This window comes from Embiotoca jacksoni, unplaced genomic scaffold, assembly GCF_022577435.1.
Source record: "Embiotoca jacksoni isolate LCO1_2020_lvr unplaced genomic scaffold, fEmbJac1.0.p SCAF_97, whole genome shotgun sequence".
NCBI lineage: Eukaryota > Metazoa > Chordata > Actinopteri > Embiotocidae > Embiotoca > Embiotoca jacksoni.
In genome coordinates, this window is record NW_027185455.1 from 323,429 (window position 1) to 351,129 (window position 27,701).

At 42.7% G+C, this 27,701-nt stretch overlaps 2 protein-coding genes across 2 annotated transcripts in view; one reads left to right on the forward strand and one right to left on the reverse strand.

The window, feature by feature from the left end:
• Positions 1 to 472: 472 nt before the first annotated feature.
• On the forward strand, positions 473 to 4,879 carry mc2r (melanocortin 2 receptor). Its single transcript, XM_069142087.1, has 2 exons — positions 473 to 825; positions 4,221 to 4,879. Exons 1-2 carry the CDS (start codon positions 473 to 475, stop codon positions 4,777 to 4,779), a joined length of 912 nt encoding a protein of 303 aa, XP_068998188.1. The 3' UTR covers positions 4,780 to 4,879.
• Positions 4,880 to 6,178: 1,299 nt separating this feature from the next.
• Positions 6,179 to 27,701, reverse strand: part of mc5ra (melanocortin 5a receptor) — a 70,260-nt gene continuing 48,737 nt past the window's right edge. The window contains exons 2-6 of the mRNA XM_069142102.1: positions 17,663 to 17,892; positions 17,399 to 17,505; positions 12,260 to 12,448; positions 10,332 to 10,891; positions 6,179 to 8,328 (exon numbers count right to left, since the gene is read on the reverse strand). Of these exons, the coding sequence (XP_068998203.1) occupies positions 8,294 to 8,328; positions 10,332 to 10,891; positions 12,260 to 12,448; positions 17,399 to 17,505; positions 17,663 to 17,857 (1,086 nt within the window). The 5' untranslated portion in view covers positions 17,858 to 17,892 and the 3' untranslated portion in view covers positions 6,179 to 8,293. The remainder of the gene's footprint in view (positions 8,329 to 10,331; positions 10,892 to 12,259; positions 12,449 to 17,398; positions 17,506 to 17,662; positions 17,893 to 27,701) is intronic.

Genomic DNA, 27,701 nt, shown 5'->3' on the forward strand with positions numbered 1-27,701 from the left:
ATCTTTTGATGAAAATGTCTGTTTTAGTCAAATTTTTGTCATTTAATTTTTGATAATTTTAATCAACGAAACTTAAGACATTTTTGTATAGTCTTCATCAGTAAACCAGACTTGGTTTCATCTTACATTTTTGAATTTTATGTCCTCTTCACATGTTGTGCAGATGGACTGTCCTCAGTGAACCCAGTCAGCATCTCGCTGTTTGAACAGAACTTGTCACAGAGCGTTAGCCTTCACTTGCTCTCTCTGCTGCAGAGCTGAAAATAATCAGGATGTCTGGGTTCAGCTTGAAAGGTGATGCTAAAACTGAATGATATTTCTTCATTGGCAAAAAAGTAGGACTTTTACTTGGTAGATAATTTGACATTAATCCTCGCATGTATTTTTGCAAAGGACATTACTGATGTCAACGTAGTTGCAGTTTCCATATTAATCAGCTTTTAATATAGATTGAAGGCCATCTTGGCTAACAATGAATGCCACCTCAGTGAACCAGTCGGATTGCCCCGAGGTGAAGGTTCCCTACCCCGTCTTCTTCACCATCGGAGTCGTGAGCCTGGCGGAGAACCTCCTGGTTGTAGTGGCTGTCATATGGAACCGAAACCTCCACTCGCCCATGTACTGCTTCATCTGCAGCCTGGCAGCCTTCAACACCATAGCCAGCCTCGCCAAAACCTTGGAGAACCTCATGATTGTGTTTGCCGACATGGGACAGCTGGAAAAGAAAGGCTCGTCCGAGACCAAACTGGATGATGTGATGGATTCACTGCTCTGTATGTCGTTCATGGGCTCCATTTTCAGTTTCCTGGCCATCGCCGTGGACCGGTATGTATGCAGGGTTTGAATTTGAACATTGAATTGTATTACATTGTTTATTTGCCTGTGTTTGAATTCATGATGGTTTGAATATATTCCACCCAAGTCTACTAGTCAACAATAATCCCCTTTTGAAGGGCACCATGATGCTTCAAGCTATTTCCATTCCATCGGAAATCACAGTCGTGCCTTGTCAATAAATAATGAAATCACTTTTCACAAATGTCAGCCCAGTAAGGAAGGGCTTTAAAATGAAATCATTTCAGCAGACTAAAAGCTGTAAAATGAAATAAATAGAAGTTAAATGGTTGCCTGACAACGCCACCTAGTTTGAGGGGTGTAGGTCTCCGGCCCTCCTGACACCCTGCCAGCACTCATGATTGGTCCTTTAGACAAACAGAACTTTTGCAGGTGCAGCGGATCAGTGATTACAAGCAGCTTCAATCAGATCCGAACAGAGTGCCCAATAACATGCCTGATAAAATTGTAGATTACAACAAAACCAATACAAAAGCAAACAATTTGAATCACAGCAAAAATAAAATACAATCAATCTACACTGCAAAAAATGTCTCACTCTCTGTGTGATGACACAAATACTTGCATTCATTTAAAAAAAAAAAAAAAAAAAACAGGAAAAGTAAATTCAGTGACTGTAACGGAAACCAGAACATGGTGGGTAAAAACTAAAGCTGGTAAGCGCTGAATGATTTATTGTGTTTGCTGCTAAGCTAGCGGTTTAAACTTTTTCCTTTTAGGCAATCACTGATTACAGATCACGTTGGTATCAAAGAAAAACATACAGTGAATATTATATGTTATAATAAATATATGAATATAAATAACAGTGAATATTCTGCTGTGTCACTTTTGGGAAAGCTATAACATTTGAAATCTTTGAGCCAGAAATAAATGTATTCACAAACAAGTTGATAAATCAAAACCAGAAAACAGGGATTTTGTTATTTTGGACAATGGATATTTATTAGTTTCCTGAAAAGATTTACGCAAAAAGTAGTGGATTCCCTGTGGCAAATTCGTTTTCAAATTTGACTTAACTTAAACTCTCTTACAGATTTAAACCTGTGGTGGGCTTTGAAACATGTTGTGTGTACAGTGCGTCTGGAAAGTATTCACAGCGCTTCACTTTTTACACATTTTGTTATTACAGCTTTATTCCAAAATGGATTAAATTAATTTTTTTCCTCAAAATTCTACACATAATACCCAATAATGACAAAGTGAAAAAGGTTTGTTTAAAATTTGTGCAAATCTATTAAAAATACAGAATGAAAATATAACGCGTACATAAGTATTCACAGCCTTTGCTCAATACTTTGTTGAAGCACCTTTGGCAGCAGTTCCAGCCTCAAGTCTTTTTGAGTATGATGCTACAAGCTTGGCTTCTATTTCTGGGCAGTTTCTCCCATTCTTCTTTGCAGGACCTCTGAAGCTCCATCAGGTTGGATGGGGAGCGTCGGTGCTCAGACATCTTCAGATCTCTCCAGAGATGTTCAATCGGGTTCAAGTCTGGACTCTGGCTGGGACACTCGAGGACATTCACAGAGTTGTCCCGAAGACACTCCTTTGTTATCTCGGCTGTGTGCTTCGGGTCGTTGTCCTGTTGGAAGATGAACCTTCTCCCCAGTCTGAGGTCCAGAGCGCTCTGGAGAAGGTTTTCATCAAGGATGTCTCTGTACATCGCTGCATTCATCTTTCCCTCCATCCTGACTAGTCTCCCAGTTCCTGCCACTGAAAAACATCCCCACAGCATGATGCTGCCACCACCATGCTTCACTGTAGGATGGTATTGGCCAGGTGATGAGCGGTGCCTGGTTTCCTCCAGACATGACGCTTGGCATTCAGGCCAAAGAGTTCAATCTTTGTTTCATCAGACCAGAGAATTTTGTTTCTCACAGTCTAAGAGTCCTTTAGGTGCCTTTTGGTAAACTCCAGGTGGGCTGTCATGTGCCTTTTACTGAGGAGTGGCTTCCGTCTGGCCACTCTACCATACAGGCCTGCTTGGTGGAGTGCTGCAGAGATGGTTGTCCTTCTGGAAGCGTCTCCTCTCTTCACAGAGCAACGTTGGAGCTCTGTCAGAGTGACCATCTTGGTCACCTCCCTGACTAAGGCCCTTCTCCCCCGATCGCTCAGTTTGGCCGGGCGGCCGACTCTAGGAAGAGTCCTGGTGGTTCAAACTTCTTCCATTTACAGATGATGGAGGCCACTGTGCTCATTGGGACCTTCAATGCTGCAGACATTTTTCTGTACCCTTCCCCAGATCTGAGCCTCGATACAATCCTGTCTCAGAGGTCTACAGATGATTCCTTAGACTTCATGTCTTGGTTTGTGCTCTGACATGTCAACTGTGGGACCTTATATAGACGGTGTGTGTCTTTCCAAATCATGTCCAATTAACTGAATTTACCAGGTGGACTCCAATCAAGTTGTAGAAACATCTCAAGGATGATCAGTGGAAAAAGGATGCACCTGAGCTCAGTTTTGAGTGTCATGGCAAAGGCTGTGAATACTTATGTACATGGGATTTTTTTCATTTTTTATATTTAATAGATTTGCAAAAATTTTAAACAAAAATTTTTCCGTTATCATTATGGGGTATTGTGTGTAGAATTTTGAGGGAAAAAAAATTAATTTAATCCATTTCGGAATAAAACTGTAACATAACAAAATGTGGAAAAAGTGAAGTGCTGTGAATACTTTCCGGATGCACTGTACCTGAAGTGGGTGGTCCTTTATAACTTTTCCCCAAACATAATCTCTCAAGCTGTTTGTTCACTTTAAAGCTGTATCATTGAATTTTTAGCCACTTGGGGCAGCTGAAGAAGCTGAAAACAAAGTCTGTGAATATATTTGTGTACGGGCAGCAGACAAATGAATGCAAGGCTATAATCACCATTTTTCTTTTTAGCTGTGTTGATCACTAAATCCTGAGAAACGGCTCTTTAGCAGCTATATCCTCCAATTGGCTGTTTTCAGTTTTGTTTTCAACAGTTATTGTAGAGCAGAATTTTTTTTTTATAAAACTCTACAATTTTGTTGTGTAGAGCTCTCAGCTGGTGTCTTCCATTTGCGAATGCTTGTCAAAAGCAGGTCCAGGGCTGGCTCAAGTCTTAACTTTAGGCCTGTGCTGAGGGGAAAGAAAGAATCTGCTGGTAATAATCGGGGGTTTGTCATGTTGCACAGGGTCACTGAATCCTTTAAATAAAAATATTGATTATCATAGTTATAGCCCATCCACATGAAATGTTGTAATAATAATCATCATGATAATACACTTTATTTGTAAAGCAAAATAAATGCAGTTCAAAGTGCTTTACAGCAACATAATTCCATGCAATGTACCATGTAATTATGAGAGGAAAATGCTCTGCTTTGTCTTCCAGTTACATCACCATCTTCCACGCACTCCGATACCACAACATCATGACGATGCGGCGCTCTGGGGCCATTTTGGGAGTCATCTGGACAACATGCGGGGTGTTCGCCGTGCTGATGGTGAGGTTCTTCGCCTTCCACTTCATCATGATCTGCTTCGTTATCTTCTTTGTCACCTCCTTGGTGATTATCTGCTGCATCTACGTCTACATGTTCATGTTGGCGCGCATCCATGTGAGGAAGATCGCAGCTCTACCCAGCGGTGGGGGGGGCAGGAGTCGGCATCAGCGGAGGTGGGGCAGTAACATGAGAGGCGCCCTGACTCTCACCATCCTGTTTGGGGCATTTGTTGTGTGTTGGGCGCCGTTCTTCCTCCACCTCATCATCATCATGGTGTGCCCCATGAACCACTACTGTGAGTGTTACCGCTCGTTGTTCCAGCTGCACGTGGTGCTGCTGATGAGCCACGCCCTCATCGACCCGGCCATCTACGCCTTCCGCAGCGCCGAGCTCAGGAACACCTTCAGGAAGATGCTGCTCTGTTCACACTGGAAGATGTGCTCATAGAGAAAATATATTTACACCTTTTATTTGAGCCTGATTGTATCCACAGAAAGACAGCAGTTGTTCTTCAAGTGAAAACTCCTTTACATTTGTTTGGTTGCATATGTTCACACGTGATCCAGATCTATATCTGTTCTACTGAGCACCCTACAGATACGGGTCTCTCTTTGCTTGTTCCCACCTTCTATTTAAAGTGGGCTGCATCAAGGCTAATGCCAGCAGTACATTCAGCGTCCTTGTTTTTTTTAATAAGCACACAGCACTGTTCCTGTGTATTATTTTTTCCATTAGACAGCTAACATCTGTCTTTTTTCTCTTTACGTACCTCCTTCCTCAATCCTCCTTTTCCCTCCAGGCCCTCCGGGCTGCATGCTGTCTTCTTTCACCCTGAATGTCAATCCCTACAAATCCAGTTCAAAATGACCCATCTGCACCACATTCCCAAAACACATGTATTTTCCACAATATAAATGTGTGTATATATATACATACATATATACATATATATATATATATATGCTTTCAATCATTCCCATGACCACCGTGTACAACAGTTACTGATATAGACAATAATTTTAAAACAGCCCTCAGTTTTATCATTTGTTTTTATTCTGACACGTATAAATGAAATAATTCATTTTAAGCCACATGGCCAACTCAGTCAGTTAAACTCAAGCTCACATTTACATTTCTACGTGTCCCCACAGCTTTCAATATTTTCTCACTGCACGGACATGCAGGACTTGGCATGCAATTAGAAAACTAAACGTGGGTTTAACTTTCATCCAGTGTGACATAACAAGCAGTGTCACTGCGGCTGTTTTGGTGGGAACGAGAATGGAGCACTTCACAATCCAGAACAATCAGTAATTATGCACAATTGCACAAATAAGTTGTGTTGGAGGTGGATGTAAAGTGAGTAAATCTGATGTTGTTTTTTTTTATCATTAAGTCTGGAAAATAGAAGATTCTATACAGTGTAGGCATATCAGTGCTTTCAAACAAAGCAGTTGTCGCTTGTGATATAAATTTGTGTCCATATTCATATGGTCTTTTGATTTCACAATTGCAAATTACTTACAATAAACATGAAAAGAAGCAACAGTATGGCAATTACATTACACAGAACAGAGCCAAACACGGTGTTTTCTTTATGTTTGTGTCAAAAAAGTCTCTTATGTTGCTGTCGATAAGCATAAAAAGCCTGAAGACACAAACAATACAATTGGCTTGTTCTTTTTTGCAGTACATATTAAAATGTAACACTGGAAAAAGTATCTCCCACGCAGCAACAACACCTAACGTTCTACATAAAACCAGTTTTAGCGCAGGGCTGCGTTTTGTGACAAAAGCTTCTCAGCTAAGAGGTAGGCAAGACCAACACACACACACACACACACACACACACACACACACACACACACACACACACACACACACACACACACACACACACACACACAGAGCACTGGAAGCTTCTACATTCATGTCTTTTCACTTCAAGTGCACATTTTTGGCATCTTTATATCATATATTACAAACCAGGCAGGGAGGCAGTCTGAGGATCATCAGGCGGCAGAGTGACAGAAGTTCACATTCAAGTTATAGAAGAAACTGATTTGAAAATGTTGCTTGTTAACCGTAACATGAGTGCAGCAGTATAACTAATACCTGGCTGGTCACAGGTGATGCCAAGTTTTCATGCTGATAACAAGGTCATTTACAGCATGTCTGTGGAGATACACAACCAGGGGTCTCAGGTTACACAATCCACCAAAAGGAGCGTCAGTCTGTTCAGTACATCAGGAGAACGATAATCGTGTCAATGGTAAAACTAATCTTGGAGATTAGGAGGCTCTTATTTTATTTTTCAAACAGATGTATATTTGTGCTTGTTTATCCAAGAGTGCTCATATACTTTCTTCATTAACAAGTGGCTGGAACGTAAGTGTCATTAGTCTGAAGTAGTTTGTCACCTCCCAAATTGACCAACACAACTTGGGTCAAACCGGACGATTGGCTAAACGATATAGAATCATAAACACGTTTCAGTTGTAACCACTGCAGTCCTGGGGACATGTGACCTCACACATCCAAAGCCAGAAGTCACATGTTCTTGTACACGAACAAACACATTTTTGATGTCCTGTTTGGAGCATTTGTTGTGTGTTGGGTGCAGTTTTGCATCATCATCATCACGGGGGGCTCCACTAACCTGACTAGTACTGTATTACCGACCAGTGAACCGGCTGCACATGCTGCTGCTGCTGAGCCACGCCCCCATTGCCCCGCCCATCTCCACATTCCAACGTGCTGAGCTCAGGACCACCTTCAGGAAGATGCTGCTTTGTCAGGACATGTCGTGAAAGTCTATTTACACCTTTTACTTTAGCCTGTATCTACCCACAGAAAGAGAGCAGTTGCTCTTCACCGGGATTTGTCCTCTACCGTATCATCATTATGATGCATTAGTACAACTGATGGATGTTTGAGCTGCACATGCTGCTGATAAGCTGCCTACCAGCCACATGCCTTACGCAAAACCAGACTTCAGGAAGACACTGCTTTGTTCAGACTGAAAGTGGTGATTGGCAAGAAAAATCTTCTTACACCTTTTATTTTAGCCTTTATTTATCCACAGAAAGAGCACAGTTGTGTTTTTTACCTGCACTGCTTTACATTCCTAGAGTTGCATCACTTTTGGGAAGTTAGACCTACTCCACCCCTGATAAGCTCTCTGGCATCTAACCATCCATCACTCTTCTCTCTCAGCGATTCCATCTCTCATTCATTCTTTCTCATTTCATTCATAATTAACTCAAAAGCTGTAAGGAAAATGTTCTCATTGAAAGAATAACATCATTTGTCTGAGATTTTCAAATCTAAAATAAGGAATGATTACTGAAAAATCTGACCATTATCTGGTGTAAAACCGGGAAGGAAATATCATGCTGGAAAACTGAATGTCAGTCTTCCATGAAGTCACAATCATATTTTTGAATCAGTACATTCATATAAATTTTTCCATGGGTGAATGCTCCATTAGGATCCAGAGACACATGACTTCATAATCCAGAAAGAATTATAAAGTTATGTGGAAAGGAAGAAATTTGCTGCTCTTAAAAGTCATCAAAGCAGCAATCAATTTATTATTCATTAGAAATATAATGTTAACACCACAAAATGATCCATATGTTTTTTTTTGTTTTTTTTTGTGACCTAACGCTTTCATTTTGCTATTTGTTTTCTGTCTCCAATGCTTATGGACATTATGTGCATTATTTGTGACAGATTAGGAAGTCATCTCTTACTTATACCAAAATATCTTAGATTTTACACAACAAATGACTAAACATGTTGAAAATCAAAAAAATTAGCGTGTTGTTAATGTGAAGTTGAAGGAGTATCCACAAGTGTGGATGTGGCTCACGATATGGAGAAAACCAAATGCATTAAAAAGGTGTTGCCTTTTTATGCCTTCGCACAGGCGACAGCTGCGACCGGAGGCATCATATGTTCAGGTTGTCCGTCTGTCCGTCCTGATGCCGCTCCCTGTGAACGCCATATTACAAGAAGGCCTTGACACAAATGTTCACTTGGACTCAACGATGCACACATTATATGTTGCTGGTCATTCCTCATGTCCATCCTGTGACAATATTTCACATTAGTTCAAATACAGCGCTGTCGTGATTATCCACCTTAAAACTCCAATTCTGTAAAGAATTAATGTTTTAAAATGTTTAATTTTTTGTCTCTGCTTTGTGTTCTATCATAATCAGCTTTATTGGCCAAGCATGTGGAAACCTAAGAAGTTCTTTGATAGCCTATATGTAGTTTGGACAAACATGAATGTAAACTGCAACTTGACTGGTTTAGCTCACGTATTCTTGTTACTTGTCAAAACCTGAAAACGTTACCCAAAATGCAACAGGTGGCTCAGGCAGATATTTGGATGTGTTATGCTAGTGGCCGCTAATGTAACCTGGAGTTGCTGGACTCGAGCTGAGCTGAGGACCAGCTTCAGAGGTCCACACCCCAATTCTCTTTTTCATTTTCAAAGTTGTATACTTCACTGAGGCTGCCTCGAGGGACATCTCTTGAGGAAGTTTATCAGGGGTTTCCCGTTATCTTTAAGGAATCTATAAAATATGAGACCTGAAAATATCTTTGTAATGCTGGTTTTTGATTAAGAATGTCCTAAATTTTGAGATGATGCAGAGACTCATGAAAAATCGAAGAATTTGATATTTCATGTTGAAATATAAAATCTGCTAAACAATTTCTCCTCATTTTATTGTCCTGTAGGCTTCAGGAAAGAACCAAAGATCATATCTCTGATGTGCTTGTTTCAATTAAGCATCTTAAACACATTTGATAAATAAAAGCAGCCAAAATATTGTTTTGTTTATATCACTGAACATTCTAATTATCATATTTTGCCAGTAAAATGTGATTTTGTATCAACTATTGGAAAAGAATTTATATTATTATTTGTAATGATATCATCTCGTTGATATGCATTTGTTTATTCTACAAGGGGTATTTAATTTAAATGTTCTTTGTTGTCAAGAAAAGTTCAGAAAAGTCCTTAAAATAACATTAACTTTGATTTCAGAAAGTGTGCAGGTACTCGGGAGCCGACTTTCTTCAACCTTTTCCACATATGCAGTATCTGTAACAGATTTGCAAAATTGCTGGAGTTTCCGTTTTTGTGATGTTGTGATCACAACAGAAAAAGCAACAGCAGCAAAATACATATACAATATGGATCTGAAAGGTTCCCTTCAAAATGTGTCCCACTTGTTGCTGACTTCACTGCCTCTGTTATTCATTCATAGATAGACCAGATAGATAGATAGATAGATAGATAGATAGATAGATAGATAGATAGATAGATAGATAGATAGATAGATAGATAGATAGATAGATAGATAGATAGATAGATAGATAGATAGATAGATAGATAGATAGATAGATCGATTGTTACTTTATTATCATGCATGTATTGTTAATGAGGTAGCCATGAGGTGTAATTAAAAGCAATTATAGGAGCACTCTTGCAGCCTTTAAGGTTTACTAATGAGTAGCGGCATAGAACATATCCTTTGGATCCATTTGCCTCCTATGTCAGTCACGTGGGCAGCAAGGAATAATAATCTCACTGATTAAAAAAGAAGGCCAAAGAAAAAAAAGATGAAAGAAAACTCAGCAGGAAAAACAGGCCACTGTTTGCTCTGACGCACTTTAAAATGAATCACCATTTCAGATGGCCCTTTCTAAGTGTGTAGTGCACCTCATAAATTGCCTGTTTGTGCATACGGTGGATAAATTAAGAGAGATTCATGTTCCAATCGTCTTTCCAGCTCATACTTTTCAATAGTGACTGGACAGAACATGTAAATGTGCTGAACACTTGACTGTACACTGCTGAATGAACCAGTCCGCAGCTGGTGTATATTCAATCTCCCATATTTATGCCCTGTGTGGGTTTCCTTCTGTTCATCTATCCAACCTGTCTTTGGTCTTCTTCGTCTGTGTTTGTCAGTACTTACCGGTGAGAGCGCAGATGTTGGTGCAGGCGTTTCTCAGGCTGTAACAACAGATGATCTCCTTAAAAGTCTTCCTCATCTCTTGACTCCTGAAGGCATAGATCAGCGGGTCAATCACTGAGTTGCACATGATGAGGATGAGGTACATGTTGAAGTGGGACATGAAGCAAACGCAGTAGAGGTTCCGCGGGCACGAGATCATTAGGATCAAGTGGAGGAAAAAGGGAGCCCAGCAAACGATGAAGATCCCCAGGAGGATGGTGAGCGTGATGGCCCCCTTCATGCTGGCTCGCTGATGGATGGAGTTGTAGCCGGGGAGGGCAGCGATGCGCTTAACGTGCGAGCGGGCCAGCATGAACATGTGGCTGTACAAGGAGGCCATGATGAGCAGCATTGCAAAAAACATGGAAACCAGGCAGATGATGACGGGTGTGGTGTCTGAGTAGATGATGAAGACAATCCCACAGCCGGTGCAGAAGGTCCAGATTCCCCCGATGGTGCAGCCGGCTCTCCTCACCGTCATGATGTTGTGGTACCTCAGTGCGTAGAAGATAGTCACGTACCTGTAGATAATAACAAAGATTGTTTTAGGAACCTTTGTAACCGTCAATTTTCCAGCAACCTTTACAACCTGCTAAGAAATTGCAGAAAATATTGAGGGCCCTTAAAATATAATTAGAAGACAACTTAACAAAAAGAAGACTGTAATACTTTGTTTATTTAATTAATAATAAATGAACTAACACACTAACCATATTCACAAATATAAAATGTATGGTTTTCTTTAATTATAGTGAATTGGAGCGCTTCATTGATGCATTTTGTTACAATGACTGAAATGAGCAATGTTCAATGTTTCAATTTCAGGTTTTTGAAAATCTTATTAGAGAAAGGTTAAGGGACAAAACTTTGTTTATTAATTTGAATATGAATATAACTCAGTTAGTTATCTGTTCAAAGAGGAGTTTTTCCCTCCTAGCTTATGTGGGAACTGTTCAATTGTTGGGTTTCTCTATATAATGCTGTTCTAAGTAATAAGTTCTGCTGAAAAGACTTTAATGTGTTCAGTGCCATGAAATAATCTGTGTTGTGATTTGGTGCTATATAAATAAATAAAATTGAATTGAAATTCCAATAAAGTATATTTAAAAAAAACTTAACTCTGCCATGGAAGTCATGTGTCCTTCATGGTTGTGTGGTGACTTGCTGTCATTTTCTTTTTTTAGAAGCCAATCAAGCCATGTGTTTTTTTGCCACTTATATTTGGGAGTTTTGCAGGGATGCTTTAGTAATTCAGTTCTGCAGTTCCACAACGCTGAGACAGACATTTTTCAAGAGAGCATAGTCCTAATTAGAGCAGCAGAAATCAAGATATTCTAACTTTTAGTTTCACATATGGACACTGGACCCTACATAGGCCATCACTGCCTCGTAAAAATCCACAGTTACAAATGCATGCTTCCTGTTAAAAGTGTGTAATCCCCCAGTCAGAGGCAGATAGCGCTCAAGAGTCACCTAAGATTTTTTTTTTTTTCTATTATGTGCTCAGAAATTCGACAGACAGCAAGGTACATTTTAGAGGTGACGTGGATACAAATGTAAGTGATGAAGGTGAAGATATGTTTGCACAGGTTGAAAATGTTTAAACTAGAACAAAAACGCATACTTTTTGTGGGTGTTTCTGAATGTGTTTCATAAACGTTGAGAGGAAAACGAATCGAAACAGGAAGGAGATGGAAGAAAGTACTAAACACAGCTGCTCATTCTGCTGGTGAATCCTGGCGACCTGCAGCTGGTCAGTCTGTTCAGTTGGAGTGTCGGTTATTTGTGCACAACTGATCAAACGGCCAGAGTCATGCAAATAAAGTGAATTAACAAGAATTGTTACAGAATCCATTTTTATTTGTGTGAAGACTTTCCTCAATCGTTACCTGTCCACAGCAATGGCCAGCAGGCTGCACATGGAGGCAACAACAGAGATGCAGATCATGGAGTCAAACACGTTGTCCATCTGTCTGATGAAGTGGTCCTCCACCACCAGCTGTCTATTGTTGAGCAAATAAATGATGATGGTCTCCCAGGCGTTGGATACACTCACCAGCATGTCTGCTACTGCCAGACTGCAAAAAGCAGAAATGTTTATACAATCTTTGATCACAAACATAGATGTTCACAAATCTGTCAAAGTGCTTTGGCCCTGATGTATTCAGAAGCCAACAGGGTAGATGTATTTGTGTAATGACCAACAATCAACCATCAGTGAGGTCATCAACCATTAATGATGTCATCAACCATCAGTGATGTCATCAACCATCAGTGATGTCATCGTTGGTTTGTGAACGTTATGAAGCCTCCAGTTCAGATTCTGTCCATCACCATCTTCCTAGTTCGGAGTGCTTTGGAGCAGGAAGTGACCATATTTGGACGAGCTGGAGGAGGAGCCATAGATGGAAACCTGACGATACTACGTCCCGCCCACGGATAGCTGTAACCAAAGGCCTGTAATATCAGACTTATATCCAGTCTGTGTTTTTTATACAGTCTGTAGTTTTATATCAAGTCTGTGGTTGTATATCCAGTCTATAGTCTTATATCCAGTCTGTATTTTGTATCCAGTCTGTTGTTTTATATCCAGTCTGTGATTTTATATCCAGTTCGTGGTTTTATATCCAGTCTGTAGTTTATATCAAGTCATTTGTTTTATATCCAGTCTAGGTTTTAGATCCGGTCTGTGGTTCATACCCAGTCTGTGGTTTTATATCCAGTCTGTGTTTTTTTATCCAGTCTATGGTTTTAAATCCAGTCTGTAGTTTTAAATCCAATCTGTGGTTTTATATCCAGTCTGTTGTTTTATATCCAGTCTGTAGTTTTATATCCAGTCTGTGGTTTTATATCTAGTCTGTGGTTTTATATCAAGTCTGTAGTCTTATATCTAGTCTGTAGTTTATATACAGTCTGTAGTTTTATATCCAGTGTGTATTCTTATATCTAGTCTGTAGTTTATATCCAGTCTGTAGTTTTATATCAAGTCTGTGGTTGTATATCCAGTCATTTGTTTTATATCCAGTCTAGGTTTTAGATCCGGTCTGTGGTTTTATGTCCAGTCTGTGTTTTTTATCCAGTCTGTGGTTTTATATCCAGTCTGTAGTTTTATATCCAGTCTGTTTTATATCCAGTCTGTGTTTTTTATATCCAGTCTGTTGTTTTATATCCAGCCTGTAGTTTTAAATCCAACCTGTGGTTTTATATCCAGTCTGTTGTTTTATATCCAGTCTGTAGTTTTATATCCAGTCTGTGGTTTTATATCTAGTCTGTGGTTTTATATCAAGTCTGTAGTCTTATATCTAGTCTGTAGTTTATATACAGTCTGTAGTTTTATATCCAGTCTGTATTCTTATATCTAGTCTGTAGTTTATATCCAGCCTGTAGTTTTATATCAAGTCTGTGGTTGTATATCCAGTCATTTGTTTTACATCCAGTCTGTAGTTGTATATTAAGTCTGTGGTTTTATAGCTATTCGGTTGTTTAATATTGAGTCTGTGGTTTTAAATCCAGCCTGTAGTCTTATATCCAGTCTGTGTTTTTTTTATACAGTCTGTAGTTTTATATCAAGTCTGTGGTTGTATATCCAGTCTATAGTCTTATATCCAGTCTGTATTTTGTATCCAGTCTGTTGTTTTATATCCAGTCTGTGATTTTATATCCAGTTTGTAGTTTTATATCCAGTCTGTAGTTTATATCCAGTCATTTGTTTTATATCCAGTCTGGGTTTTAGATCTGGTCTGTGGTTCATATCCAGTCTGTGGTTTTATTTCCGGTCTGTGGTTTTTATCCAGTCTGTGATTTTATATCCAGTCTGTAGTTTTATATCCAGTCTGTATTTTATAACCAGTCTGTAGTTTTATATCCAGTCTGTAGTTATATATCAAGTCTGTAGTCTTATATCCAGTCTTTGTTTTTTTATCCAGTCTGTAGTTTTATATCAAGTCTGTGGTTGTATATCCAGTCATTTGTTACACATCCAGTCTGGGTTTTAGATCCGATCTGTGGTTTTATATCCAGTCTGTGGTTTTATAACCAGTCTGTGTTTTTTTTAAATATCCAGTATGTAGTTTTATATCCCGTCTGTTGTTTTATATCCAGCCTGTAGTTTTATATCCAGTCTTTTGTTTTGTTTTTATCCATTCGGTTGTTTAATATTGAGTCTGTGGTTTTAAATCCAGTCTGTAGTTTTATATCCAGTCTGTGGTTCATATCCAGTCTGTAGTTGCACATTAAGTCTGTGGTTTTATATCCATTCGGTTGTTTAATATTGAGTCTGTGGTTTTAAATCCAGTCTGTAGTTTTATATCCAGTCTGTAGTCATGACCAACCATTAACCAGTCAGACACAAGTACTTTAGTACGTGACAAAAAACACGTGCACAGTCCTGCTAGCTACTCTTTCAGGCATTAAACTCATCGTAGTCACATGCTCAGAATTATAATGCTGACATGGTTGTGTTCGTAGTCCTCACTAATATTTTAGCATGTTAGCATGCTATCTTTCCAGTCATTATCTGTATCCTCTCACGGTGAACATCTACTACACGTGATGAAGTCCACTCTGTCACTGTAATTATTGCCAGATTTTAGCCAGGACCAAAGCAGCTGTCTGATTCCCTTCTAGAGACACCTCTTGCTCAGTTAGCGCGACAATGACTGCGTCTTACGTCACATCATCAGTGCTTACTTTTCCCATTTCAATTGCTGAAGTGTCACTGCCCTGCGAGTACCCAGATGCTGTACTCATACCGAGTATGGATCACTGGACGCTTTTCACCATTAACGCTCACCATTGTGGCGAAAGAGAGGGACCACTTCCTAACTTAAACTGCTGAGTCTGAGGAAGTTGCAGTTGATGCAGAAGGCTGCACTCTAAAAAAAGACAGGTCTAGACCGGGTTTATTGTTGTGTAAAACAGAGGGCACGAAAAAGTTAAATAACCAAACAAAGCCAGCAGATATATTTCGGTTAATAAATTCAAAAGTTTCACTTTTTTAAGTGCTGCGTCGTAGTATGCGATTTCAGACAACACTATGAAATGAAGTTCACGTGCTACACATATAAGTGCACTAAGATGTTAGTTTAGTACAAGTGTAGTAACAGAAATACCTGATTTGAGATGCAGCATTCATCTTTTTCCCTTTAAATAAAATGCATTTTCAGATAAATGGCAGCAGTGATGTAGTCCCACAGTCACCTCCTGCCTCGCTGTCTCTCTACCAATCATTCACAGCTCCATCAAAGCGAGCGCTGCTGGTCGACTGCATGTCTGCTTCGTCTCTGAAAGCACTGATGGCATCAGCTGAGGCTCTTTTGCTTTAATCTCAGAGAGGCTGAAGTCTTTCAAGTCAGAAAGTCTTTCAAGATGAGTCTTCAAATTCTTGATTGACTACAACACGTCAGTTGGTCAATCCATGTCAGTATTTACATAAAACACGTGAATTAAAGGATGCTCCCATACAATTACCGTAATAATACTCTGAGCAAAGATCCAAAAATAACTTTCGGCTAACTTGGTATTTAATTTATCCACTTGTAATCATGATAAATGATTTGTCATTTTGATGAATTCATTCTTTTTGCAACACACACTACATAATATTTTCCTAAGCAGAAAGAATGAACTTCACATGGCAGTCTTTTAAAAAATCGTCTCCAGACTACCTCAGGCTGCACAATTATCTTCATCTGCTTTTCATCTTTTATTAATAGACAACCTTTGTTTAAAAACACAACGACCTAATTGAGGTTTTTATCTTGATGTGATTATTTCTTTCAGGTTTTCTGCAGTTCAAAATGTGCATTAAACAGGTAATTGGAAAAATGAAAGAATTTTTTTCCTTGAATTCTGTCTACACACACAGAAGCACCTTGAAGTTACACGTTCACAACAGTGAAAGTGAATGGTAGCTAATTAAACCTGTTTCAGCACATACTCTGATATTATCACTATTTATTCTACGGAGCAGAGATCACAGTTCTTATCATAATATCAAACATGTTCATAAAAATCAAACCGAGAGGCCACGTCATCTGATCGTACAAACATTAAACAAATGTTTAATATTATTTAAAGGCAACTGGACTTTGAACACATTTCGCTCCTCAACCAAAAGGCTGTTTTGGTCCCTGACGTGAATCTGTTGTGTAGTCAATATATTGGTTGAGGTCACATGTTGGACCCACCCAGCCATCCTGGGAGTTGTTTCAGATTGTTTAGAGTCAGAACAGTCCAGTGTGAATGTGAACAGTTGTGGTTCTGGTGTAAATGGGTGTTAATGGGATCTCAGGACTTTTACATGCCAACTCGCAACAATGAACAGAACAGTTTTGCAAGGCTCAGAAGCACAAACCAACAGTTCTTTGTTTTTTTATCGTCCACGCTCCACGAACAGATCTATTTATCCACAAACTGATCACGTGCATGTGGACAGACAGAAACATCTGTAGAATCACAGCGTTTAGTGGTGTGTTTGCCGGTAACAGTGAATTACACGCAGTCACTTCGCTCTTTGGCTGAGTGGTAAATAACACCATTAACGGACCGGAATACCATTGTTCATGGCAATTATGAAACTTGCACCAGGGAACACGTTGTCTTCTGCTCCTTATTGCTTCCTGTGGTGTGTTTTATTGAACATCCAAAATATGTTTATTTGATGAAATAGAGGTTTTTTGTAGATTTGTTAGTACTGCGAAGCATAAAAACCTAATATGAATTTAAATTATGAAGGCTTTGGGGGGACAATTGCATTATTACCTAATCGTAATGCCATGCAGGATTAGGATGCAATGGAATCATAAAATAATCATATTACATATATAAATATGCACAGAGTGGGAGAAATCTTCTGGGGCCTAAAACACATTATATTACTGCAAAAGGATAAACATTGAAGAATGGAGCAGTCATTTTAATGAACAACTACTTTGCTAATCTTGCAACCTCAGTGGACATGTAAGCACTTATGTTAAGGTTGTACACATGGTATTTTATTGTGTATGTTCAACAGAGCAAGTGTTTACCTGCAGACAAAAAAGTACATGGGAGAGTGGAGGTTCTTGTTCTTCACTATGGCTGTGATCACCAGGATGTTCTCCAGGAGAGAGATGATACCCAGAATCAGAAATACCTGAGCAGAGGTGAGAACAAGCAATGCAATAATGAGAAGGCTGATTGTTCATAACACAAGAGAGGAGCACAGACTAAGACAGAGGTACCAATGTGAGGATCCGCCCTGAGGTCACAAGATAAATCTGAAATATTACAGGACACACTCTCATACAGACCTCAATAGCAATGTGGACCTGCTCACATGCTGCAGGTTTGGAGGTGCTGGTCTTGTCTGGTAGCAGCAGTGGGGCCAGGGTGTAGTTTGGGTGATAGTAGGAGTTGGCCCAGGTTGAGTTAGCCAGCAGTGCCTCCTCTTGGAAGGAGGACTCGTCAGAAACATTCATCCCTGCTGTTGTTCGGCTCCAGTTCATTGTAGCTCTAATTGGGAAGCCATTCTTTAAGCAGGCTGACACAGAAAACAGATGTTAAAGTAAGAATATGTCACTTCATATTTATCATGTTAAGTATTTTAAATTGATGTCATTAGTTATACTTCAACCACTTTAAATTACATGCTGCAAACAAACTTAATACCCCCCAAAGATATGACAGATTATGTACTTGAAGTCACAGATGTTTTAGCTACTTATGGAAATCACTTAATGAAGTGAGTCCTCAATAGGATGGCATTCATTTTCAATAAAGGTGTATTTATTTATTTTTGAGTAAATATTTTGGGTTTGTGTATTTATACATTGGTCCTTATTTTTTATACTTTCCTGAAAACAAATTATTTTGATTTATCTTATTTTTTATTGTGCACATTTTGTAATTGTTTCTTATTGCACCTATACTGTTCGCATTATTCAAGTTGAGCCATTCAAATATGAATGATTGAAGTTCAGCTTCGTGAGTTGGAAGCACGTTTATTGTCATTTATTTAATGGAACCCATGATTTTTTTTAAAATCTTGCCACAGGACTAACCCTCCAGATAGATAGATACATAGATACATACAGTATATACATATATACGATGTGGCGTCGGTGGACGGAACGAGACACGATGTCCCGGATGTGCTGGATTGGATTCAGGTCTGGGGAACGGGCGGGCCGGTCCGGAGCATCGATGCCTTCATCGTGCAGGAACTGCTGACACACTCCAGCCACATGAGGCCGAGCATTGTCCTGCATCAGAAGAACCCAGGGCCCACTGCACCAGCAGATGGTCTTCAATGGGTCTGAGGATCTCATCCCGGGACCTGATGGCAGTCAGGGTACCTCTGGCTAGCACACGGAGGGCTGCGCTGCCCTCCGAAGAAACGCCTCCCCAGACCGTCGCTGACCCGCCGCCGAACCGGTCCCGCTGGAGGATGTTGCAGGCAGCAGAACGTTCTCCACGGCGTCTCCAGACTCCGTCACGTCTGTCACATGTGCTCAGTGTGAACCTGCTCTCGTCTGTGAAGACCGCAGGGCGCCGACGGAGAAGCTGCCGATCTCGGTGTTCTCCGGTAAAGTCTGGTCGCCCCGCACGGTGTTGGGCTGTGAGCACAGACCCCACTTGTGGACGTCGGGCCCTCGTACCGCCCTCATGGAGTCTGTTTCTGACAGTTTGAGCAGAAACATGCACATTAGTGGCCTGCTGGAGGTCATTTTGTAGGGCTCTGGCAGCGCTCCTCCTGTTCCTCCTTGCACAAAGGAGCAGATAGCGGTCCCGCTGCCGGGTTGTTGTCCTCCTACGGCCCCCTCCACGTCTCCTGGTGGACCGGCCCGTCTCCCGGTATCTCCTCCGTCCTCTTGACACTGTGCTGACAGACGCAGCAAACCTTCTTGCCACAGCGTGCATTGATGTGCCATCCTGGATGAGCTGCACTACCTGAACAACTTCTGTGGGTTGGAGACACCTCATGCTACCGCTAGTGGTGAGGACACTGGCAAAATGCAAAAGGTACCAACAATCATCCAGAAAGGACGAGGACAGAGAAATGGTCTGTGGTCACCACCTGCAGAACCGTTCCTTTATAGGGTTGTCTTGATAATTGCCTCATTTCCACCTGTTGTCTGTTTCATTTGTACAACAGCACTGATTCACAATCAGTGTTGATCCTAACTGGACAGGTTGATTTCACAGAAGTGGGATTGACTTGGAGATACATTGTGTTGTTTAAGTGTTCCCTTTATTTTTTTGGAGCAGTGTATTTCTGCCCATCGTGGGGCCCAGCATGACTCAGTGAGCGGGACACAAGAGAAAGCCTCAGTGTTGAGAAGCGTCAGCTGATGAGATGTGATGAGATCAGACTTAACGCTTCCTTCCAGTTAAGGACTTCCCCTGTTTCTTAACTCATGACCTGATAAACTGACCCTCTAGGGATATCAAATGACAGTTGTGTTGCTCATATATTAGCACAGAGTGAAAAAAAATTAGTCATGCGGTACATGAGGCAGGATATCAAGACACTGAATGGGAAAAGAGAGGTAACACTAATGACCAAATAAAAGCATCCAAGTAGAATATGCATTATGCTCGCTGTCACCCGTGTTCGGACTGCAGTCTGTCTCAGTTCAGCAGAATACCATTATCCAAATACCTTTAAGATTCTTCTACTGCAGGGAAAATGAAAAAGTTATGTTTGAATAGTTCTGGCTTTTTAAAAGTGTCGTGCATGTACTTTGAACTGCAAAAATGGATGATATCAGTGCAATTAGAATTAATTTTTTGTAGTAATTAACAGAGCATCTTAAGCAGTCCAAAGACGAAAAGCAATGACTGTGACTAAAATGTATAATTCATGTTTTAACTAATTATAAATGTATTATATTGAACCTTTCAAAATGCTAACGTCATTCAAGCCCCCGAGGTTCCAGCATTTATATATATGGTTTGTTTTAATCACACTCCAACACTTCAGAGCATATAAACAATTTAAGCTCTGAAAATATTCTACACAGAAACTGTTAATATGAGCTCTTTAACCTGTTGTTATGACTGAAAAAAATAGTTATTTTCAGTATTTCATTCAGCAGGGCAGCATTCCTGACCATCTGTCCTACCCACACACATGGAGGGATTATATGTATGGTAGATATAATATTTCAAGCAACAAAGAATGCACATTTCAATGAATTGATCATTTCTAAAGCATGGGACAGGACCAAACGGGCCTCGGGGCCTATGTGGGGTTGAAGCTTGTTTTTCAAGAGTTACTAACAACTTTTTATCAGAAAATCCTTGTGTTTTTCGTGAACAACGATGTTTGTTGCTGCAATGTAACAGAGAAAACTTGAACTCCTAATAAAAATAATAGCGTGTAAACACATTTTCTAGGAGAAAGGGTGAACAGCATGTTCACATATAAACGTAACAATAACAATACTAATAGTTATAAAATATCAGCTGACTGAACGGGATACAGCTTTAAACAGTTCACCTCAACACCACAAAGCTTCTTCCAAGTTTTCACACGTGCTAACTTGACTAAGCAGTGTTTACTTTTAGATAATTATGACATGCATTAAAAAAATCATTTAAAAGAACATACACTTTACAATACAGTTGGTTGCATGTATTTACAGGGTGAAATAAATAAAAAACTGGCCTTCACTCACTTATTAGAATGTACAATTAATTAGTATAATACTATGACCAAATAGGACTCCCTTGATGGATCTAATTTCCTGCCAATACCAAACAAACAAACAAAAAAGTTTGACAAATATTCACAAACAAACACAGCGTGGTTTGTAAGTACAAGACACCGTTAATGAAGAAATGCATTTATTTTTCAACATTTGTAACATCCTACATCCCACAAATACAAAATATAAATCACGTGACTTTGGCCATACTATATCTGCAATGTTTGTGCTGAAGTGTTTCCAACAGATGGTCTGAGGGATTTTCCCTCCACAACAGCAGTTGGTACTCTCAGTCTATTTAAACGCACCATCGAGGTCAGCAACAATACTCCGATTGTTATTTAATTCAAACCAATACTGATTGATCTTAAGGGGCTTAAAGGCTTGCAAAAAATGTTTCCCCTTCTCCTTATACCACCAGGTGAGTGTACACAGTTCCTAAAAAAAGTTCTGTTAAGTGTTAAGATGCAGTGTTGTAAACGGACCCAAACACAGACACAGGACAGCAGAATTCCTTCTCAAACCAGGGTTCTTTTATTGTCTCCAGGCAGAAAACAAAATGGGACACAAACCAGAAAGTCCAAGTTCTCCGTCTCTTCCGCGATTGCGGCTGGCAGGCAGGCAGACAGACAAGCCGGTAGAGCGCAGCAGGGCGGAGCTTCGCTGGGGAATCCTGAGGTTTCTCCACAGCAAACAACAGGCTGACGTAGCTTTGTGGAGAGCCTGAGGTTCTCCACAAGTGCAGCAGATAGGCAGGATCGACTGTGATGTCCACAACTCTACACAGGATGGCCAAACCTTTGACAGCTTATCTCCGAGGAACGAACTGGAAGGTTTCTTCGTACAGGTGACACCCAAGGCTCGACACCGGATGGCAGGAAACAGGAAATAGACGGAGTCAGAACCGGAATCTCAGGTGATGTCAGGTAGGTTAACGGACGGACTGACGAAGAGCAGACGGGATACCAGGGTATTTGTATCCAGCGGGGTGATCAAGGGAGATGAGGCACAGCTGTGCTAACGGAGAACTGTGAGTCAGAGGGCGGAGCTTGGAGGAGGATACTGTGGAGGAACACAAAACAAAACACAAGCATGTGGCAAACAATAACAAACAGACGGGGAAATGACAACACACATGAGGAGAGGTGATCGGGGACACAAATCGAGGAAAACACAGTAGGATCAGACCTGAATCCTCACAGTACCCCCCCTCAATAGGAACTTCTTGGCGAACTGCCAGGCTTGTCGGGGTGAAAGTGATGATACATCCGGACTAGTGCCGGGTCCATTATGCAGGAACGGGAGACCCAGCAGCGTTTCTCAGGTCCATACCCCTCCCAGTTGATGAGGTACTGATAACCTATCCCACGTCGACGGACATCCAGGAGGCGGTTAACAGGGGGGGACCGTCTATACTGTTATATGACGGATATGATGGGGAACAGGCCAATGTACCAGGGTGAGAGTTTCTTTGATTCTGTCCGAAGGGGAATGTCCTTGGTGGAGAGCCAGACCTGTTGGCCGGGGAGGTAGGTGGGAGCGGGTGTGTGGCGGCGGTCAGCCAGGCGTTTGTTCTTGGGGGATGACCGCAAAAGAGCAGCCCGGGTCTCTTTCCAGACTCTCCTACACCGGCGAAACTGATATTGAACCGAGGGGACGGCCACCTTAGAGTCCTGGCTGGGGAACGGCGGAGGCTGGTAGCCTATGGAGGCCTCGAATGGGGATAATCCGGTTGCAGCCTAGGTGTGGCTATTGTGAGCATATTCCACCCATGGGAGGTGGCGGATCCAGGAAGATGGGTTGGCTGCAGTCACACAACAGAGCATGGATTCAAGTTCTTGGTTGAGGCTCTCCGTCTGTCCATTGGTTTGAGGATGGAAACCAGAGGAGAGGCTCACTGTGGCACCAAGGGTGTGGCAAAATGCCTTCCACACCTGAGATGTGAACTGGGGCCCTCGGTTGGACACAATGTCGGATGGGATGCCGTGGGGTCGGAACACGTGTTGGACCATTAGGTCCGCTGTCTCCTGGGCTGAAGGTAGCTTAGTCAGGGGGATAAAATGGGCCGCCTTGGAGAAGCGATCCACTACAGTCAGAATGACCGTTTTGTTCTCAGACGGGGTAAATCCAGTAACGAAGTCCAAGGCGATGTGCGACCAAGGTCGCTGGGGAATGGGCAGAGGTCGTAACAGTCTGGTGGGGGTCTGTGAGAGGCCTTGTTGCGGGTGCAGGTGGCACATGCTAGCACATATGTGCGGGTGTCGTTGTCGAAGGTGGGCCACTAGAAGAAACGACGGAGCCAGTTGATTGTCCATCGCATCCCCGGGTGACCGGAGAGTCGGGAGCCGTGAGCCCATTGCAGGACACGGGAATGGACAGACAGGGGCACAAACAGGTGACCGGGAGGACCATCTCCTGGGTCCGGCTAGGTGAGCTGAGCCTCCCGAACTGCGGACTCTATCTCCCAGGTGAGTGCACCAAGAACGTGAGCAGGAGGGATAATGGTGTTGGGAGAAGGGTCCCCCTCATCAGGGGAGAACTGGCAGGATAGAGCGTCAGGTTTGGTCTTTTTGTGACCAGGGCGGTAGGTGATGGTGAAGTTGAATCTTGTGAAGAAGAGAGCCCAGCGGGCCTGAAATACGGCGGGGGCGTTAGTCAAGCCAAATGACATGACCAGGTATTCAAAATGTCCCAGGGGGGTGTTGAAAGCCGTCTTCCACTCATCCCCCTCCCGGATATGGACCAGGTGGTAAGCATTCCGTAGATCCAGTTTTGTAAAAATGGTGGCCCCTGTCAGGGACTCGAAGACTGAGTTGAGCAGGGGCAGCGGGTACTTGTTCTTGGTGGTGATCTGATTTAATCCTCGATAGTCGATACACGGACGAAGACTTGTCTTTCTTGGAGACGAAAAAAAACCCTGCCCCCACCGGGGAGGATGACGGACGGATAATTCCAGCAGCGACAGAGTCTGTGATGTAGGTCTCCATGACCTCGCGTTCTGGACAGGAGAGGCTGTACATCGACTGGTGAGTAGTGTCGCACCAGGAAGCAGTTCAATGGTGCAGTTGTATGGTCTGTGGGACGGGAGTGAGAGGGCTCGCTCCTTACTGAACACCTCACGTAAGTCAGCGTAGTCCTCAGGGACGGAGGAGAGGTCGGATCCGGGAACAGGGGTGCAGGAAGAGGGGGTCGGCCGGGGAATAGCCGACTTGAGGCATCTGGCGTGACATGCGGGACTCCATCTGATGATTCTTCCTCCCGACCAGTCAATCTGGGGGTTGTGGTCTCTGAGCCAGGGGTGGCCCAGGACCACAGGCGTCTGGAAGACGTAGAATCGAAGCTCGTGTCGGTGGTTCCCCGACACGAGCAGGGAAATGGGTTGAGTCTGATGCGTAATCCGGGTCAGCAAACTCCCATCCAGGGAGTTCACTCGCAGGGGGCGCTCCAGTTCCTCCACGGGAAGCCCGTGAGTGATGGTGAACGTGGTGTCCAGAAAGTTCTGCTCTGCTCCGGAGTCGACGAGGACCGTGACAGGTAAGGGACCGGATGGCAGGCATAGGCTATCAGGGAGTGTCAGATGGGACATGGGATGGGGAAATCTCCGTTGCTCGCCAGAATCCCCACTCTTACTGACGACCTCTCTCTTTTTGGCCTCACCGGACAGACGGGGATGCGGTGTCCCAGCTCGCCACAATATAAGCAGGCCCCGGACCGGAGGCGTCACTCTCTCTCCTTCCGGGATAGGTGAAACTGTCCCAGCTGTCCCATCGGCTCCTCCCGAGTCTGCAGAGAAGATCCTGGGCCCGGCGAGGGCTGGCATCCTGGGTTATATTGGTGAGGTGGCGCCGGAAACTGGGGGACGGAAGTAGAGATGGACTGACGAACCGGAGCCGGAGGCCGGTAGGTTCTCTCTCTCCGACGCTCTCGGAGTCGATTGTCCAATCTGATAGAGAGAGAAATCAGTTCCTCCAGAGTCACAGCCTCCTCACGAACGGCGAGCTCATCCTTTAGCCCCTCGGAGAGGCTGTTGAAATAAATCCCCTGTAGTGCCGTTTCGTCCCAGCCGGACTCGGCGGCCAGGATCCGAAAGTCAATAGAGTGTTCAGCGGCGCTGGCGGGGCCCTGACGGAGGCGGAAGAGGAGCTGAACAGCGTACGTCGGGTGGTCGAAAGCTCTCTTAAACACCTCCAGATACTGCTCAAACGAGACGGTGGCCAACGGGTTCTGGGAGAACCAGGCCTGGGCCCAGTCGAGTGCCCGGCCGTGTAGCAGACCGGTCAAGTATGTAATCCGAGAATTGTCTGAGGCATACTGTACATGCGGAGCTGCTGGTTGAACACAAACATTGTCTGTAGTAAAAACCCTCTGCACGCTCTTGTGTTCCCGTGGAAGGCTTCCGGGGTCGGGACAAACGATTCGCCGGCAGGTGGCGAATCCTCAGCTGTCGGTTCTTGGGAGGCGGGGCGGGGCTGAGCGAGTCCCTGCACCAGGCTGCTGATCTCGGCCAACTGTGATCTGATGGCTTGTTGTGCTCCCAGTAGGTTGTGTAGCAGATGGTGATGCTGTCCCAGAAGAACCCCTTGGTTTGTGATCGCCCTCTGCAGGAAATCTGCAGGAGGGGATGTTGCTGTGGCTGCTGGGTCCATAATGGTCAATCCGTTCTGTTAAGATCTAGTGTTGTAAATGGACCCAAACACAGACACAGGACAGCAGAATTACTTCTCAAACCAGGGTTCTTTTATTGTCGCCAGGCAGAAAATAAAACGGGACACAAACCAGAAAGTCCAAGTTCTCTGTCTCTTCCGCTATCGTGGCTGGCAGGCAGGCAGACAGACAGACAAGCCAGCAGAGCGCAGCAGGGCGGAGCTTCGCTGGGGAATCCCGAGGTTTCTCCACAGCGAGCGGCAGGCTGACGTAGCTTTGTGGGAATCCCGAGGTTCTCCACAAGCGCAGCAGATAGGCAGGATTGACTGTGTGACGTCCGCGACTCTACACAGGATGGCCAATCCTTCGACAGCTGATCTCTGAGGAACGAACTGGAAGGTTTCTTCGTACAGGTGACACCCGAGGCTCGACACTGGACAGCAAGGCAGGGTCAACTGTGTGATGCTCGAAGCTCGACACAGGATTGCCAAGACCGCAGCAGATGATCTCCGTGGAACGATTTGGAATCTTCTTCGTTCAGGTGAGTGCCTGTGGCTCGACACTGAACGGCAGGAAATAGGAAACAGACGGAGTCAGAACCGGAATCTCAGGCAAGGAGACGGACAGACTTATGGGGCGGGATGTCGGGTAGGTTAACGGACGGACTGACGAAGAGCAGATGGGAGACCAGGGTATTTGTATCCAGCGGGGTGATCAAGGGACACGAGGCACAGCTGTGCTGACGGAGAACGGTGAGTCAGAGGGTGGAGCTTGGAGGAGGATACTGTGGAGGAACACAAAACAAAACACAAGTACGTGGCAAACAATACCAAACAGACGGGGAAATGACAACACACACGAGGAGAGGTAATCCGGGACACAAATCGTGGGAAATACACTAGGATCAGACAGGAATCCTCACAGTAAGCATATATAAATATACATGCTGTCTGTAGGATAATTGTTTGCACTAACCTTGTTACCTATAATCATATTTTCCTCCACTATAATGTCATTTTAATACATGCTGAAACTAGTAAGTATGTTATATTTTAATCTCAGACAAAAAAAGATGTTTAAGAGAGTCCAGACAACCCTGCCTGCAAGGGACCATTAATTCAATGGCGAGGTGACATAACAAATGCAAATAGGAGCAGAAACTCCACTTGATGACAGAATGAAGCCCACTCTTTAAGCGTTTGAACCATGACAAACTGGAGCTAAAAAGAAGACAGAGTAATCTATATTTCTTCCCTAAATGCGCTGCTTTGTTGTCAGAACAAATCCATCAATCCTCTCCAGCAACATTCTAGAGACATTTCTCTCTCATATGACTCATTGGACTGTGCTGGCAGACTATCAAAGATTTTTTTTTTTTGTATTGGAAAAATTTTCTCTCTCACCTTATGCAAAATATTGTTGACAATATCAATATTATATTTTCTGTCTGAAATGATTCATCATGCCTCCATAAGTGGTGCCTTTCAGTTTTTAATGAGACCACGAATTACTTCAAAATTTATGTGAGCACTTTTGTAATAGCGTTGTATGACTCAGCCCGGAGTGACTTATTAATAAGAGAAAAAAGCCCTGGGGAGATTTTATCCGACGCATAAACAAAGACACATGATGAAAATGCCTTTGCATTCAATTCATGCGCAGGTTGCAGCCACTGGTGCTCCCTGCTGTGGTGTGTCTGCAGGCAGATGCTCTGTTCTCTATTTCTCTGATCTGTCTTGTATTGCAATTTGACGATTCGATGTCAGAGGCACGTGCAGCACATGATGTGTGACTGCTGCAATGTGAAGATATCAGCCACTATACTGTGTAAATGATGTTCTCAGATATTATGAATGCACAATTACACACCTAACCACCCCAAACTCTAGTATTAGTTGATCCCCGCTCTCTCATTAACAATTTCTGGTATTGACGGCTTGATATGAAACTGAAATTTTGACCATGTGAGAGTGTGTTCACGTTGACCGCCCCGCCC